Source organism: Anarhichas minor, unplaced genomic scaffold, assembly GCF_050575085.1.
Source record: "Anarhichas minor isolate MPS153535 unplaced genomic scaffold, ASM5057508v1 ptg000058l, whole genome shotgun sequence".
NCBI classification, from domain to species: domain Eukaryota; kingdom Metazoa; phylum Chordata; class Actinopteri; order Perciformes; family Anarhichadidae; genus Anarhichas; species Anarhichas minor.
In genome coordinates this window covers 11,143,474-11,156,124 of record NW_027466504.1, presented here as the reverse complement: position 1 = coordinate 11,156,124, position 12,651 = coordinate 11,143,474, and the positions used below count along the sequence as shown (strand labels likewise).

Here is a 12,651-nt window from a genome sequence, read left to right as displayed (position 1 = left end):
TACATATTCCCTTCTATCTATTCATGCAATTTTAACTAAGCTAATGCTGCCTCTCCTGTCACTGCAAATAAGCCCACTGTTTATCCACTGGTCTGTTGAGAACATGTGACACAAACATCTGTCTGCATCTGCTTTTACAAGAAGCAAGCCATAATATCTTCCTGCAATACCGCATGAATGTAGCACCCAATTCACTGTGATGTCTGTCCTATTCCCCAGGGATTTGCTGGGGTGCCGGGTCAGCCAGGGGAACCAGGCAAAGAGGGCAAAAGGGTGAGTAAACACAAACAGTCCACCAGTTGTGTTTCCTGGCTAGTGGTTGTACTGACTGAGAGGACCTGGCCTGGGAAAAGGCCAAACAGCAGCTGAGAGGCTGTTGTTGTTTTAGGGGAGGCTAAGATGATCTGTAGCAGAGAGAGAAGAGAGGGGTGGGCTTGTTGACAATTAATTAATGGGCTTCATGGCCAAGGGGTCACACACGCTCACAGTTTGTCCGGCAGCACGCATTATTAAGTTTCCAAAAGGTCAGCTTAATTTGGGAGAGAGACTATGTCCATGACTAAATCAACTGAAACATTACACCAGATGTATTTATTTGTCACCTCTGACTGGAGTAACTGTGGTTAGGAATACAAGTGTCAGGATTTGTGTTGGAAATCAAAAGTACCGGTATACATTTACTACAATAGGAGGGCTGCTTTTCAGAGCTTTGTACCATAAAACCATCAGTCTGCGTGGGAGCATTTGCAAAAGTCCGGTACATTTGAAAGTACTTTTATATCATGTATGGTGTTCAGACATTCTTTTTGGGTGATTATAACGCTATGGTGGGCTGAAGACCAACAGCAAGAATGTTCCCAGACATCACAGCTGAAAGGCAGTGTTCAAGAACAGGTGGAGAGAGTGTCCTTTTGTGTCCAATCGACTTGGTGTGACTACCTTCACCTGTGTCACCGTGATTAAAAATAGGCTCTTCCGACTCAGTATTCCGGCTTATATTACAGAAAACGGTCATTAAACAGGAAGAAAACATTTGGCTTCGCTGGAGCAAAATATAACATATACTGTATAGCAGGTCGAGCCATAGAGCAACCGTGTGTAGGTCTGGCAAACGTTCTTTTCAGATTAAGAAAGAGCCGAGATGATGCACAATACTTGGAGCATCTGGACACAAGTATCTCAAGAATTCCCCCCCTCTGTGTGTGAATACACTCAAACTCAAAACTTGGTCCCATAACAGTAACAATTTATGACCTGTCATCAGTTGTATTATTTCTCAATGGATCATTTCCCACAATGCATGAAGTAACAGGATCTAAAAGTGAGCTCAGAGTTTGTTTTGTTGGGGGTTTTTTTGCCGATGTTGTCCCTGCACTTCATTAGCTAGGTGTTAAGTAGGAAACAAAGCGTCAAAGGGGGCGGGATAATGGTGTCCGCTTTTATTCTGGAACACAGTTTTATGAAGAATCTTTCAATCATAATTGGTTTTGAGGAATAGAAAGTCACTCTGCGTTTGATGTTGTGGCTTCTTGGTTTCCTATGTACTCGTAATATTCCTGCACTAGTAGTAGTACTACTAGGTGAAACAGCCACAGGGCTTTAAGCTGGCCATTTCAGACTTTCTGCTGTTGTTGTAGTAGCTGTTGCTGAAGACACAGTTCTGATCTATTAATACCCTGTCTTTGATGACTGGCTGACTTCATGGTGACTGTTAATGTGCTAAGGTTTCTGCTTATTCTTAGCTCTACAAGTCACATGTGGCCTCGAAGTTGTTGACCAATCTGTGTTTCTGCAGTTTGACAGCCTATTTTAGGGAGGTGGACATGTATCATTATCAGGGGCTAGCTAGTGGCCAGCTGATCCAGCGAGAGACTCTCACCCAATTAGCAACTCTTGTCCACGCTGTCGACTTATTGGTTCTACAAAGAGCCGTAGCTGATGTACAAGTGATGCAGAATATCTTTACATCGAGTGACCACTCCGAAACCTTCATAGAATAGCTGGCAGTAGAAAGCTTTCATAAGGCCTTAGATTCAAGCCAGAACATCTCTCACACTGTCCACTTGAATTAATTGTTGAGGAAAATACAAGCACTCGAAGCAGTTTAGATTTACTCCAAGGAGACGTGGAGGGCATAGCGTGGAGAAGAGGAATGATGCCATTTTCACTGATCCTTCTCTGAAGCTCAAAGCAACATATGCAAGAGTGGCTATCAAGGGCAGTCACCCAGCCCCCTCCGGGACCCCGTGTAGAACATTCACAGAATCCTGATTTTATATTATTACCCTGATGGATGGCTAATTCAGTTTCTCAGGGTGGAGGTAAGGGCCAGTCCAACCATATCTATGAATTTATGGGAATGTATTTTCCCCACATTACACATTGCCATCAATAGTAATGTGAATGGCTTGGTTTTATCTATTATGCATGGCATTGACACAGAATGGCAGGCAAAGAGTATGACTTTGGGATTCAGTGGCACATTACAACAGATCAAAACAGAAGATGGGGAGCACCAGTAAAAAAGGGATATGTCCCCCTCACCAACTGCATTGTGGTAAAATATTAATCAGGTGCTCTGATGGTGTGCTAAGCTCTGTGTTGTCATTGTTGGCTGACCCTCTCCTGCACAGGTTGAGGAGAAGAGATATGCGCATGCTGAAGGGAACAACCTTGGAATTTTAGAGTTTTGAGTGTAGTCATTTGTATTTGTACTTGGTATTCTCGTACAGCATGCAGTGCAGAGAAGCGTCTGCCTGACACCCATCAATATATACATTTGAGGGACTGTATAATAAAGTGTTGTGCGCATACAAAAGTGATGTGGGATTTGGTGGCAGAAAGCATTGCAAAAGTACCAAATGACATATTTGTGCATGCTTAAAATAGGACTGAAAACCTACGCTTGCCTGGTCAATGCGCACTGCTTCCTTAAAGCCAAAATACACTGGAATGCCACAGCAAGCTTGGTTTATTCATGCCGTGCCAAGTCTTCCCAGCATATTTTGCTTCGGTAGTTGGCACAGGGATGTGAGTGGATTCACCCCTGGGCAAGGCAGTAGGTTCCTGTGGATTAATAAATAATTACCTTAAGGAATCCCCCAATACAAGGTGGGTCTTGGAGTTTTAATCCAAGCCTAACACCACATCAAGCCTTATTAGCGGTATAAATGTACCTGTATAGCCTTATAAATAGATTCTCTCTATACATACTGCGATATTATTTTGGTTGAAAAAAACGATTTACTTTCTTCTTTGATTCCTTTCGGTGCATTTTGCTGAATCTAAATAATGTGTATGCAACACATTTTAAATCACCTTTAATCAGCTGAGGGCCTCTACTGTGCCAAGTACTGTTTGTTCTGACATGCTGTAGCTGTGCTAGTGCAGAGATGATGAAACTCCAGCAAGACCTAGAGGAAGCACAACTGCTCTGTCTACGGATGTGTTCTCTTCAAATGAATAATGCAGTGTAGATCCTCTGACTGATTTATTCTTTTATTTATTTAAATTTAGATGGTTGGTTATTTATTTAGTTGTTTTGCTTAGAGAGTGAACTAGTTGGCACAGTTTGCAAATGATATGGATTGATAACTGGTGATTTGTAGCTCAGTAAGAAACATGCAGGTATCTTTTATCGTGCATGAGGTGAAGAGATTTCTGTAATCTTTGATGCTACATACTTTACCATCAGGTAAGAGGTGACATTTTCAACTGCCTGCCTTCCGAATTGTCTCTAGTGTCTCTCCCCTGTTAAATGGCTCCTGTTTCTCATGGAAATATTCGTCCACGTGCCTCAGCTGTGGATGTGGGTGGATGACACGGTGCCACATGAGATGCCTGCCTCATATGTCAAGGAGATAAGAGAGGACAAAAGTCACAATAAAGGTGAAAAGGCTCGGAGACCATTACTTGCTAGGCCACACAAGATGACCTCGTGGAGGGAAAAGCATTTAAAGAGAGACTTTCAATCTGGAAAGAATCATTTTCTCACTAAATCATATGACGTGCCACTCGCAGAAGGTTTAGCTTTAATGCATTTATATCCTGTGACTGTAGACATGCAGCAGTATGGAGCCTTGAACCAGTGTGCTTTTTATTTCCCCAGCACATTTCGTGATGTCATAAGGCATGTAAACCTTAGCCTATGCCGGAAGTCGAATGAAACTAGCGAAGAACTTTGGTGCAAACTTGATGTTCACTTGTTGAAGACAGTAAATCGACTCTCCTCCAGTTATATGGCAGAGATGGCTATTTGTAAAATTCTTTATCTTAAAACTTCAACTGCTGTCACATCGCATTCATCAGCTGTCATCACTTCACATCATGTGATAGCACAGTCCCAGATCAATGCACGCCAGTAATTGTAGTGCAGGCACACTTTCGGTTCTTCACTCGTGTCAAAATATGTAACAAACCTCAGCGACAGCTGCCTGGGCACTTTAAAGTGGTATGGATATAACCTGTCAAAGCGGTAGAAAAGATTGTTTGTCTTGTCTTTGCTTGCAACTGGAATGGTCCAGATTTCCAAAGAAGAGTGAGGTAATTGTGTCGTTTGGAAGTGATAGTGGTGTTTACATTTTCCATTCAAGCCCTGTGCTGAATGACTGAGACAGCTGTCTATAGCTCCTGACCAAAGGCAAAGGCATGTTTTTCTCCATATATTTTGTTCCTTCGTCCTTGTGCCAGCATATGTCTCAAAAGGTCACCCATACACTGGATGCTTAAAGGGCCAGTGTGTAGCATTTCGGGGGATCTATTAGCAGATATGTAATATAATATTAATAATGACGTTTTCATTAGTGTATTTGCACCTGTTGTGTTTTCGTTAGATAAGAATGAGTCCTTCATATCTACAAAGTGAGCTGGTCCTCTTCATGGAGTCCGCTGTGTTTTTGGTGGCGGAACTTTCCAGTTGATGAACTCGCTGGACCAATTGTCCTTCCTGTAATCCAGCTCTGGGTTTTTGCCTTATGGGTCCACCACCTCGGCCTCCTCTACCAAGAAAGGCTGTGAGCAATACTCGCTGAACAGCGTCACTATCATGTGCAACGCGGTTTTTGCCTTGGTCAGGTCTTCAGCTGTGCACTCTTCTTCTTCTTTGGCTTCAGGGGGATTTTTGAATGGCCACCATTGGTGATAGGAGGAATGGACATTGGTATTTAATTGAATATAACCACACCACTCGATACCACTAAATCCATTTCACCACTATTCCCTTCAGACTAGTGGTCAAATGTTGTCTTTCACACCAGGGAACAACTATATAATATTTCACTTGTGCCATTTTCTCTACTACCAAACTGTCGATTTCTCTCTGCACAAAGCGCACGTGCGCAGGCGCAGTATCCTACAGGTATTCTCTAGATGGCGTAATGCAGGTCAAAACATTAGTGTCAGATTGGATACAATAACATTCATCTACTTTAAAACTAAGTCTATGTATCCTCGCTACACAATAGCGTTTGTCATTTAACCTAATTTGGTTTGAAAAAGGATGCTGTTCTCTGAAAATCAAATGCATGCCGTAACCCGAATGTAGCTGCCTCTCCTCTACAGGGTCCAGCTAATGTTGTTTTGAGATAATTGAGCCACCGCAGTATATATAATATTTATATTACATCTGATGCACTTGGCTCAGGTCCGTTTGGATCAGTCTGTGTTTGTCTGCAGGGACCAAAGCAGGCAGTGACAGTGATAGGGAAAGAGATATTGTTCGGCGTGTTGGGACTGGGACATTTGGCAGCAGTTTCCTGCTCCATAGGTGGCGGCAGACATGAACAGCGATGCAACTGTAACAGACTGTTGACCTCTATCAGAGCACCTGCAGGGTGAGATTATTAAGTAACGAGTCCCTGGTGAGAATACCAGCCTTCCTGCCAGAAGTTCTCCATGGGAGGCTTTCGCTGATTCGGGTGATACAGTAAATGCATGAATTTACAGCAGCTATTTGACTGGAGCCAAGCTATTTGTTGTCCAGCTCAGTACACAGCTTTAATTTTATGGTAAATTCATTTCTCCCAACGGCTTTCAGTCAGATTTGATCTGATATGCCGCTGATCTGTTAAATATACTTTTGTATCCTAAATACATGCATTCATGTATTGTACATTGAAGATAAAGAAATTATAAATCATGGCTAAATGCAAATGTTCTCCCACATTTGCATTTTTCTGCAGGAATGTGTCACCTTGACACATTTGGCATATCTTGATTTATTTTGTCGTACATTTTCGAAAAATCAATTTAAGAAAAATTGAAATACAGTATATCCCATAAATACACATTCACATTTATGTCAAATTCAGCGTGACTCAATTGAACATGTACATATGCACACATAGCACCCTTAAAACCATATGTTTAACCATTGAGACACGGTTGGGGACCATATTGATGGTGTGTGTCTTAAAGCAGTGTTTAACTACAGTAGCGTGATGTAGGTATGTAGTTACAGTATTGGCCCGACCCGTTGAAGCTCAATGGCAGAGTAACACCGAGAGAATAATTTACAGGTCAGCAGGGCTCACAGCTGAGATTTAATGGCAGGATTTACACCCCATGCGATTTTACAAGCAGGGGGAGGATTCGTTAACCCTTCGTCGAACAAAATGGAATAGGTTATTCTTCTCCCTCCCTGTCCAGATTCATGTGGAGGAAATCCAGAGAGCCACGCTTGTGACACCTGTATTGCACCAGGAGGTAGCACGTTTGCCCAGTGCACAAGGCAATTAATCTTGTCAATGTCAAGTGCATTGGGACAGAGGATGAAACAAAGATTTGACCTGATTGCCTATGAAAAGGTCTCTCATTTGGGCCCAGTTGGGAATATGGAGGGTTACAGGGGGAAGCGTTTGGCACATGCAAGGACAGATGCACAAAGCTTTGATTTATCTGTCTGACTCTCATCTTTCCCAGAGAGCCTCAGTATGGCCACGTCCATGGGTGTCCACAATAAACACACATCAATTGGCCAATTAATTACAGGGACGAATACAGGGGGCAAGACTTTGAGGGGGCCACTTTGATTGCACATTGTTCACTGGCCTTTATAGTCACTGCGTGTGTATGTTTGTGTGTGTCTGTGAGTTGATGTGTGTATGTATTCGTGAAAAGGCTGATGTTCAACAAGGGGTAATGTAGGTCAACACATCCTCTGAGCATTAGATAGGCTTGCTATAGTTGGCCAGGGCACGGCCCTCATTCACACATCTACAACCTCACGACTTCCTCAGGAGACAGAGCTGCACCACACAACAGGGACACTGCAAGCGATATGCCCGTCCTTGCTGCTCCAGTGTGAGAATTCATGAAGGCCTGGCATCGCCTTGGCCTGTGTCTAATACCACATGCCAACATTTTCAAATGTTGTTTTGATGTCTGCCAGATCATAGCAACACTAATGGAGTGTCGTGTGTCAAAGGGGGTCGACTGAACAGAATCAACTCGACTCATTGAGGTGTGTCTGTGTACAAGAGGTGACTGGCCCCTGTGAGTGTAGGTATCATCGTCCACACCACGGCTTCAGTCATCCAAACAATGGGATTTCTCTGGCTCCAAACAGTCTAGTAATATACAAAGACACTCTCCTGGCATTTTAGGTCAGTTTGAGGAGGAGACAGCGGTTGAGAAATGCTGTGAATGTAAATACCTTTTAAAAGGGCATTTTGGATCCGGGATGCTTGGATGATTGAAGTAAGCTCCCGCTATGTCTGCCGTTTCTTTGGCCAAAGGGAGGGAGGGGGGGGGGGGGGGGGGCGCGCTAAGAGAGCAGGGGGGAGGGAGGCTGGACGGGGAGGAGATGAAGCCCTGAACACTGCAGAACACGGAGGCGCGGTAGTGGGAGGCTGCGTCACCGTTACAGCCCGTCATCCATATTTTTGATTCTTCACACTCTCATCCTGCCCGCAACCAATTTAGATACATTCATCTGTGTCCACTTTAATGGCATGCCAGGAAACAGCGCATTTACAGTGGCCTGATGCTATACAGATGGTTGTGTGTGGGACCTTAGTGTAATCTGGTATGCGTGGTGAGTGATATGAAACATAAGACTCGCCGAGGGCTACAGTACCCGGAGTGAGCGCCCTGTGGATCTTTGCACAGTGTTATTCTCTCTGACCTCAAATATTTGGTTTGTAAAATGAACCAGGGTTTATTCAACGGAGACTTTCAGCCTCTCCCATTCACTTGTTGGATAATGCATTAATGAAACATTCAGTATCTGTAAACATAGGACGGGAGCAGTCTGCTCCGGATGAATAATACGGCCAAAAGTCCAGATGAGACTGTGAAATTTGTAAGAGCCAAGACTAATAACAGCATCCATTAGGGGATGAGAACATCCGAGTGGCAGCGTCTGCCTTGTGAGGAGCCAACGCGATATAGGCACCCGACTAGCATGGAAACGCTGCACAGACATTCGGCTGATAGGTGGGGATTGAGCTCATAGTTGAATATAGATTTATCATCTTCACCGCATAAAAATGTAAATTCAGATCATCAGCCCTCTTTCCTCTCCTTAGGAGTTGTTAAAATCAATGAGCTCTTAAAACTCAGACGTGGTAGAGACGTGGCTGTGGTAAAGAGCTGTTCTGAGGCTCCCTTGGGACTGCCTTGGCTTAGTTTCCACAGACATCCCCTGTCTGCAGTCTGCATTTCCTGTGTTTGCCTTTGACTGTAGTGTTTGCATACTGTGTGGCGGTGAGGATTTTGGTGTTTGCTGAAGTAGCTCTTGGTTATTTTACCCAATGAGAGGCTGCGTTCTATGACAGCGTACCCTTGTAATGCCACCTGTGTCCCCTTGTGTTGTGTGGCACTTGAAAAGAGTCATAATGCGGTGTGAAAATGATTGTCCCTTTTCTCTCACTCTCATACAGCTTCTTGCTCTTGTCTATTTCCTTCTTCTCTCATCGTTGTAAGCCCTCTACAGAAAAATCTCCTTTACGGTGTTCAGAGCCTAATTGCCAGATTGCCTAATTAGGGATGTTACCCAACACACATCATACATTCATCCATTGAGGATGTCTGTCCTCTCTCGTAGAGAGCTTACAGCCTCCTCATTGGCTCTGTCCCCCACCGTGTGCAATGTTTGTGATGAAGCTAGTTTGCCATCTAGTGGCACATGTACAAATCACCACTTAGTCACGTGGGATCTGCGATTGAGTCTCTGTGAGGAAAGCCTTCATTGAAAGCTTTAGCCAATAGCCTATATGTGCAATCTTGGCCAGCTGAGCTGTGTCTTAAGTCGGCTGCAGTGTCAGCCATCTCTTTATACGCCCCTGAATATTTAGATGGCTGGAAGTTAAAGAGAGCATTGTGTGCCAGTCAGAATGGTGAAAATGCTAAGCTGCATTTGAGCCCCTGCCAGGCAGCTGTCGGCTTTGCCGTTCTCTTCCTGCCCCAGCCGCTCCTCTTAACCCTCAGTAAACAACTGGAACAAATCCTATTTTATTGAGGCTTTTACCAAGTGCAAGGGATCTTTGCAAGCTCCAGTGCCCAGGCATTTTCTGAGCTTGTGCAGTGTCCTAAGATGGCATCCAGGGAGTCAGAACTAGGGAATTTGCGCTGTCTGTCTCTAATTGGATCCTTATTCTGAAGCAGGTGAGGCTGCGGTCTCTATAGTGTGTTTTGTGACATTTCAAGCACGCAGTATAATCAATATTTACCTCAGAAGCGTTGATAGCTGATTTGACACAGTGAAAAGGGCTTTAGTGAGAATTCTGTCAACTGTAGCCGATTGAGCTGCATAGTTGGTGTGAATACTCTGAATATTTGTCCTCTTCTCCAACTGATACTCAGCTGAAATCTTAAGGCTTACGCCCAGAAGAAGCAGCTGGGCTGATGTAGTGTACATGTGAGGAAATATTATTAATGTCGGTGAAGCTGAGGATGCATATTAGAGAGCTCTGTAGATTATTGTATGGCAAATTGCTATTTATTTGAGGGGGGGGGGGGGGGGTCCTTTAAAGAAACTGTGACACTGGAATGTATGTAACATATGAATTGATAATTAGACACGTACAGTACTGTAGTTGAGCTTAACGTGGTACAAGCTTTAAAAGGTCGCTGCAGAAATCTTGGTATTGAGATTCTTTGTGCATATTGATGCTGTTTTTCCCTCGTCTTGCTGATTCTTATGGTTCATGGTGCACATTTAAAAAAATGAGAAATCAGAAAATATTTGCAAGAGGGAGGGATGACATTTCAGAATTAATTACAGAATAAATTAGCTTTTGCTGGCAGTGTGAGTAATTGTATGTATCTTGTCTGAATCTGGATACAATGAGTGCTCCTGAGGGACTCGAGGTTTGACCGTAGAAATGAGGGGATAAAGTGCATCTGGTTGTAATTTTTCCGTCCAGTTTTTTTTCCTCCTATCTTTCACAGGCAGACAAGCTTTTACACTTGGGAATAAATATTGTGACAGGCTGTGCTGTGGCAAACTTTCTCTGTGTATGTGTGTGTGTGCATGCGGCAAGTGCACATTTGTCTGTTTGTGTCTGTTTTCTTTGGGTGTGAATACACTTCTGGATGTCCATGTGTGTTTTTTTGGACGGTCTAAATCGTCCTTTTGAACATCTGTGTGGAAGAGTCTTTTTTTTTTGTCGTTGGCCCCTCGCCGCAAGTGCAGCTTGCACAAAAACAACAACAGAAATCTCCACACCATCTACTCTTTGTTTGTTAAGTGGCATGAGGACATTATGAGGAGGCTGTATTATCTCCACTGTTTTGTACACATTTGTTTACCAAGCAAATACAGCTGCTGCTTATCAGCTACATAGTCAGTTCCACTTTAACACAGTAGAGCAGTTCGACAAAAGGCTCAGGTGGCCTGACTACATGTCCCTAGAGGGAGACGGGACTCAGCTCAGGCAGAAAGAGTGGGAGTGGCATGTGAGTTTTTTTCAGTCAAGAAAAGGTCATCTCTCCTATGAGCCACAGGGCATGGCAGACCAACATGGCTTTGGTAATGTCAGATAGATTTCCCTTCAGGACATTAAACTTCTCTGTCACACGTAAGACAGGCAGAGGAAAGAAAAGCAGGTTTCTGACGATTAGTCGGTCAAGGTGTTTGTGTCGAACCAGACAATATTTGGTCAAAAGTGTTCAAAGTAAACGGTTTGGTGGTAGATGAATAGGTGGTTATGTACAATGTGTGACTTAATGGGAAAAACAGTTTCTCCTAAACTTCCAAGTCTAAAATAGTCATATTGTGGCTCCTACAAATACAATTGGGATGTCAAAGTAAAAATAGATTTCTAATTCAGCAGAGAATAAATGTAAATAGGAAATAGAGATTTTAACTTTTGGGAGAATTTGCCTTTTCTCTTTACACAGAGGGGCTAAATTAGCAAAAATCAAAGATGAGGTGTTGTGTTTGAAATAAGATAAGACCGTAAATGTTGAAATTAGTTCAAATGGATTTACCCACTGATATGATTTACCCACTGCATATGAAAGGAGAAGCATCATAATCCCTCTATGCTGTGTGTCAGGTTTGAGTCGGGTCCTGCGCTGTTCATCTCAGGAGGCTCCTCCAGCTTAGCTACTGACCCCTCTTGACAGAGGCATTTGTCAGGTGGATTATGTGGCTTTGTGATGGTATATCTGCTTTATTGCTGAAAATGCAACACCTTCTGGCCTCTCCATTTTACGCCACTGTGTTATCCCGGTACGGGTAGTCAGACAGGGAATGTCTCAGAGAACATGTTGACATTTGGGATAAGGATTATGGAGTTATCATAAACGAGTGCCTCTGCTGTGTGTCACTGTCGCTGTTGACTTTGCCCTCCGATTGGGGCTTGTGTTGCAGCACTGAGCCGGGGCCACATGTCTGCGCTTTCCTTCTACACTTTACAACTCATAGCAGAGCTGAAGCCGGTTCGGGGGCCGGGATCCATGTGGATTAAAAATACGCTGTCAATCTACCGAGGCCTCCTTCTTACCACAGCTCAGACGTAGCTTTACTGGCACCATTATTGAATTAGTAGGTAATGTGGAGTGCTTTTCACACTTCTGCTATGCGGTTTGCAGGTTTTTAGAGTGGAACAGATAAATAGTGCTTGTGAATATGTGTTAGTTCTTGCCAGCCCGTCTTTCGTTTACTCAAGAAGCCAGTTCATCTTTCACTCCGACTCTCTCTCCTTTCCTCCTCAATCCGTTCATGTTTCTCCATCTTCTTCCCTCCCGCTCGTCCCTCATTTCCTTCCTTGCCTCCCTCTATCTCTCCCTCCCTCTAATCTACTGCAATGACCTGAAGGAGGGCTTCACACTGCAGCGCTCAAATAATAATCAAGCGCTAGGATGTTGTCAAATTTATGGGACACTAAGCGTTGCATAGCAACAGAGATTGCCAGGGTGATCCACCAGGCGCTGGAAGTTGGGCGAGGGAGGAACAGGGCGAGTGACAGGAGACAGGAGAAGGAAAGAGGGATGAGATGAGAGTAATGGAGTTATGACATTATACACAAAGGGAGAGATACATGAGAGATGGAGAAACAGAAGAGGAAATGAAAACGTTTCACACACACACTGCTGCCTGGTCTTGTGTGCTTGCCACTCTGTTAAAATTTAAGTTATATCCTAGTTATCATCATTTGGACACATCCTGCCTCGGCATACAGAGGTTGTGTTGAGTTTAAAAGTCTC

General features: G+C 43.7%; 1 protein-coding gene across 4 annotated transcripts in view; it reads left to right on the top strand.

The window, feature by feature from the left end:
* LOC142932743 (uncharacterized) overlaps positions 1 to 12,651 on the top strand; it is a 92,703-nt gene that overhangs the window by 34,854 nt on the left and 45,198 nt on the right. For all 4 annotated transcript variants that reach the window (XM_076076786.1, XM_076076784.1, XM_076076785.1 and 1 more), the window contains exon 15: positions 220 to 273. In XM_076076786.1, the coding sequence (XP_075932901.1) occupies positions 220 to 273 (54 nt within the window). The remainder of the gene's footprint in view (positions 1 to 219; positions 274 to 12,651) is intronic.